We start from the raw sequence: 6000 nt of genomic DNA on the forward strand, positions 1-6000 counted from the left end.
CATTTGAGCACGGTGTTTCTTCCTGACATTAATTGGGCAGCAAATTAACTTTCCCTTCCCTTTCTGTTTTGTTTTCTGCTTCCAGTGACAGTGGTGCTGTTTGCAGCTCTGAGGCGGCAGCGAAAAAAAGAGCCTTTGATCATTTCCAAAGAGGACATCAGAGATAACATTGTCAGTTACAACGACGAAGGTGGTGGAGAGGAGGACACCCAGGCTTTTGATATCGGCACCCTGAGGAATCCTGAAGCCATAGAGGACAACAAATTACGAAGGGACATTGTGCCTGAAGCCCTTTTTCTACCCCGACGGACTCCAACAGCTCGCGACAACACCGATGTCAGAGATTTCATTAACCAAAGGTTAAAGGAAAATGACACGGATCCCACTGCCCCGCCATACGACTCCTTGGCCACTTACGCCTATGAAGGCACTGGCTCCGTGGCGGATTCCCTGAGCTCGCTGGAGTCAGTGACCACGGATGGAGATCAAGACTATGATTACCTTAGTGACTGGGGACCTCGATTCAAAAAGCTTGCAGATATGTATGGAGGAGTGGACAGTGACAAAGACTCCTAATCTGTTGCCTTTTTCATTTTCCAATACGACACTGAAATATGTGAAGTGGCTATTTCTTTATATTTATCCACTACTCCGTGAAGGGTTCTCTGTTCTACCCGTTCCAAAAGCCAATGGCTGCAGTCCCTGTGGATCCAATGTTAGAGACTTTTTTCTAGTACACTTTTATGAGCTTCCAAGGGGCCAATTTTTATTTTTTAGTGCATCCAGTTAACCAAGTCAGCCCAACAGGCAGGTGCCGGAGGGGAGTACAGGGAACAGTATATCCACTTGTTCTCAGGGCAATGTGCCCACTTCCGCTGGCCTGGTGTTTTACTACACTCCATGTCAGGTCAGCCAACTGCCCTAACTGTACATTTCACAGGCTAATGGATAAAGGACTGTGCTTTACAGATAAAAATACCATCACAGTAAAAGAAATGAGGGCATATGGGCTCACAAGGAGATAAACTACATAGGGGTGTTTATTTGTGTCACAAAGAATTTAAAATAACACTCGCCCATCCTATTTGTTCTTCAAGAACTTTCTCTGGCATCAACTACTATTCAAAACCTCAAATCCACCCATATGTTAAAATGCTCATTACTCTTAAAGAATAGAAGCAAATTAAACTGTAACATCCAAAAACAACCACAAACCTAGTACGACTTCATTCCTTCCACTAACTCATAGTTTGTTATATCCTAGACTAGACGTGCGAAAGTTTGCCTTTGTACCATATAAAGGGGGAGGGAAATAGCTAATAATGTTAACAAAGGAAATATATTTTAGCATACATTAAAAGTTTTGGCCACCACATGTATCACGGGTCACTTGAAATTCTTTCAGCTATCAGTAGGCTAACGCCAAAATTGTCTAAAAATTCTTGAAAGAATTTTCCTGAGACAAATTTTAACTTCTTGTCTATAGTTGTCAGTATCATTCCACTATACTGTACATGAAAGTAGCAGTGTGAAGTACAATAATTCAGATTCTTCATATCCTTCTTACACGACTAAGTTGAATTAGTAAAGTTAGATTAAATAAAACTTAAATCTCACTCTAGGAGTTCAGTGGAGAGGTTAGAGCCAGCCACACTTGAACCTAATACCCTGCCCTTGACATCTGGAAACCTCTACATATTTATATAACTTGATACATTTGGATAAACAACATTGAGATTATGATGAAAACCTACATATTCCATGTTTGGAAGACCTTTGCAAAGGGAAAATTGGATTCCCTTAAACAAAAGTGTTTAAGATTGTAATTAAAATGATAGTTGATTTTCAAAAGCAGTAATTTTTTTCATTGTTTTTAACTTTGCTTTCATGACCACCCTGCCATCCTTGACTTTGAACTAATGATAAAGTAATGGTCTCAAATTATGACAGAAAAGTAATGTAAAATCCATCCAATCTATTATTTCTCTAATTATGCAATTAGCCTCATAGTCAGTTATTATCCAGAGGACCCAATTGAACTGAACTAATCCTTCTGGCAGATTCAAATCGTTTATTTCACATGGCTGTTCTAATGGCATTTATCATTAGAATCTTACCTTGTGCAGTCATCAGAAATTCCAATGTACTATAATGAAAACATCCTTGTTTCGAAAACCTAAAAGACAGGCTCTGTATATATATACACTTAAGAATATGCTGACTTCACTTATTAGTCTTAGGGATTTATTTTCAATTAATATTAATTTTCTATGAATAATTTTAGTGTCATTTCCATTTGGGGATGTTGTCATATCAGTACATATTTTCTGTTTGGAAACACACTGTTGTTTAGTTAAGTTTCAAATAGGCATATTACCCAAGAAGTAAAGATGGAAACTTTAAAAGAAGAGAAATGTAGTATTTTGGGTTACCTGATTAGAGTGAAAATTTTGTACAACCATATTATTCCTTGTATCTTCTGAATGGTTTCCAATTTTATAATGGACTGCCCTATATAGTAACAAGTATTTCATGCTTGAGCTATTTCCTGCTTTCAGGGTTTTTTTTTTTCTAGTTCTTCATACACACACGCACGTGCGCACACGCGCGCGCTAATGCAAACAAAAGGCTATGTGAGGTCTTCACTCTAATGAATTGATATGTATCATAGTCACAGGTAAGTGTTGAAAAAAACTTAGTAAAGTTAGAAGCTAGTTATTCATAGCAATAGAACAGCACCTTAATCACACGATTTACTGTAAAATTAAAGAGGTCTCTATCCTTATGTTTCATGTCATGTAACAAATTGAATAAAGGAAGATAGTCCTGTAAAAAGAAAGGTATCATCTGAAGTTGAGGATTGACACTAGCAATTTCCAATGTTTAAGGGTAAGGTCTGCTTTCTCCTAATAAGTGAAAGGAAGTAGTTCTATAGTGGAATATCTGAGATGTAATTGGCAAGGTCTTTTATCCCTCCCTGAAGATGACACAGCATACCAAGAACAGGTTAATGTGACTACTTATGGAAATAACTTTAATCTCTTATCACAAAAGCTGATGATGAAGTAAATTTATAGGAAATTGGATAATTTGAGACTGGGGCTAAATATTTAGTACCAGGATATTGTAAGTATCAAGTTGGAGTGACATTTTCCTATAATTCAGATTCTTTGACATTGTGGAACCAATAAGAGCCATAGTTCCATCATTCTCCAGCTTCGTCTCACTTCCTTCCCACCTCACCTGAGTATCAGGTCAAACATCAGTGCATGCGCAGGTTTGTTTTTTTTTTTAATTGCTATGTCCCAGGCAACATGAAAGATTACTGGAGAAAAAAATAATTTTCAGCTCAGTTTTTTCATTGTCTGTTTCCTAATTTTAGATGTTGGTGATGGGAAAGATGGAAGGAGAGTGGGAAGAAGTAAAATTTTAATATTTGTTTCAATCACTGAGAAACGAAAATTCATTAAACATAACCAGATTGCTTTTGTGGGTTGTTTCAAGGACATTGAGAGCTTTCTGATGATATATTTTTACCCTCTATTCAAAAGCAAGAGTTCCTTTAAACTACTAAGATGTTCCCTAGAATAAGCTGAATTTTAAAAAAACATTAAGCCATTGTTTAAAGCCCCTTCACTTCCTGGCCACTTTCTTCTGAAAGGTCTAAAAAACAGTCGTGCCCAAATAAATAAATAAACCAAACGGGAAGGAAGCAAATATTATTCCATAGAACCACAAGAGAGGGAATCTGGGCACAGTAAATAGATGTTTCTTTCAGCACTTTCCTGCCTTTACAGTTTGGGTCCATAAAGGGATGTTCAGCAATGAAATTACTCCCTTTTCAGATGGAACAAAACCTGCCCATTTAATTTTAACTCAGTTTAACATGTGGTTTAGTTTTTATTTTCAGCTCCCGAAAAGTTGTGCAGAAAGTACTTAAAAATTGAATCTGTATCTTAGAGGCATCCAAATTTTATGAATCCAAATTAACTTTAGAATGTTTCCATTACTTTCACTTTTACGTACATAGATTTTCAATGTCCTGATTGGCTGAACAATATTTCACATCAAATGCTTTGCCTGGTAATAGATATCCCATTGGGGATAATGGTGTGTAAACTATGACTTGGACGATTCTGTATACTCAAGCACCATAAAAAGTATGCAGTTGAAAAGAAAGATCAAAGTTGATTCCTGGGTGCAATATTCCTGATAAATATTTACATCAGGTACTCATCCTTATCAGCTAAATTCATTTTCACCAGGAACAGACCGCCAAATAAATTATTTTATCCTAATAACTAGTTTTGAAGCAGTGTAATTACTCTGGAAAAAGGCTCTAAAAAGTCATGATTCCCCCACTATTTTGAAATGTATCCTCTAACAAGGATCATTTTAGTGTAATCTTAATTTTTATGTTTTATCAAGATGAAATCTTGTTTGAATTGTGACATTATAAAAGGGGACTCAAAATCCAAGCAGTCTACTGTGTTTAAATTAACACCACAACCTTCCTTATCAGATTATAAGCGTAGAAAAATTAACACTTGGCATGTGAATCTTCAGGAAAATGAGCTATTTCCTAAGCTCAAACAAGCAGCTTCCTTTTCCAGAGAATATAGAATTACACTATGGTCTCCTTAAACGTTCAGTAGCTCTTACGGTCACAACATTTTTAATCTCCCTATGGCATCTTTATGGAATAATTTTCTAAAGGGATAATTCTCTACTAAAAATATCAGACCCCGACCATATTTAATGTGGAGAGCAATACCCTCTTAGAAAGAAAATACATTGACTCATACACTTGTTAAAAGTTAATAAAGAAATAGCTCATTTTTAAAGCCAGAAGTTTACGGTCTCTGCATCGTCAATTTAATTTAAGCATTGCTGAGACAATCTTTAATCTACTCCCCTTTTTGTAATACCTTATTTATGGTGCATTTTCATTTTTATTTGGGGGAAACATTAGCCCAACAGAGCCGGCAGATGAAAGTGTTGAAAAGAGGTCAAATGGAAACAAAGGCTCTTACCCGCTGTATTTCAGACAGGACTGAGGCACTTACCCGAGGAGCTACTGGGTTATTAGATTAATTTCAAAAGAGCTTTTACAAGTTGCTTAATTCCATTTATTTTCAAAAACCCATGAACCACAAACTCAAATTTCTCCTCAAATGGGGTTAATTTGACAAATGAGGCATGGACCCAGCTTTGTGCAAAAAGCATTCCACGCTAATGAGATCTTGGTCTTTCTTGTGAGTCTACGCTATTCATGTAAATATGTCTGGAGGCACCTTCTCTAAGCTTTTAGTTTTCTATGATCTATTAGTTTAGTGTTTATTAAAGAATCAAATGTATAGAATTACTAGGCATTCGGGGGGAGTGCTGTGCAGCAAATGTAAAACTGATCTCCTTGAAAGAAACGTAGGAACGCTTCAAACCCACTGTACTGTTTGGTTTAAGATTATTTTCACTGCTTTGAGAGTGAACTGCATAAGAGTAGGCCTTATAATAAATGCTATGTGCGTCTTCAGTAGTACCAGGCTAAAGCAATTTGGCATTCTCCCACTGTGATTTGTGATTTTTAAACCCAGAAAATAAAAGCATTTTGGTATTGATTGTTTTTAATTAAAAATACTTCCAAGTATAAATTGAAACGGATGCCACCCTTGAAGATTTACTGGCGGGAATGCTCAGCTCTTGTCGTTTTCTTAGTATCGTTCATGTCTTTGGCAACAAGAACACCTAACAAAAGCAAGCAATGCTCAGTTCCCATCAACATTTCTAGTTAGGGGGATTCTCATAACCTCGCAGTTTACCTGAGAAAGCTTTCTGTGTTAGAAGAATGGAGTATTAACTTTTAGCTCAGTGTGGCCAGGCCTTTTGTTGCAGTCAAATGGCAAATACGCATTCCTTGAAATGGCTTCTTTTATTTTGTTTTGTTTTCTTCGACTTATAAATTTCAAAAGAATGCAATTTAAAAACTGATTTCTCACAAAG

At 36.5% G+C, this 6000-nt stretch overlaps 1 protein-coding gene across 2 annotated transcripts in view; it reads left to right on the plus strand.

The window, feature by feature from the left end:
- Window positions 1-1851, plus strand: part of CDH6 (cadherin 6) — a 136173-nt gene extending 134322 nt beyond the window's left edge. For both annotated transcript variants that reach the window (XM_015139786.3, XM_015139785.3), the window contains exon 12: window positions 86-1851. In XM_015139786.3, the coding sequence (XP_014995272.2) occupies window positions 86-576 (491 nt within the window). In that variant the 3' untranslated portion in view covers window positions 577-1851. The remainder of the gene's footprint in view (window positions 1-85) is intronic.
- Window positions 1852-6000: the final 4149 nt, after the last annotated feature.

Source organism: Macaca mulatta, chromosome 6 (assembly GCF_049350105.2).
Source record: "Macaca mulatta isolate MMU2019108-1 chromosome 6, T2T-MMU8v2.0, whole genome shotgun sequence".
Taxonomy (NCBI): domain Eukaryota; kingdom Metazoa; phylum Chordata; class Mammalia; order Primates; family Cercopithecidae; genus Macaca; species Macaca mulatta.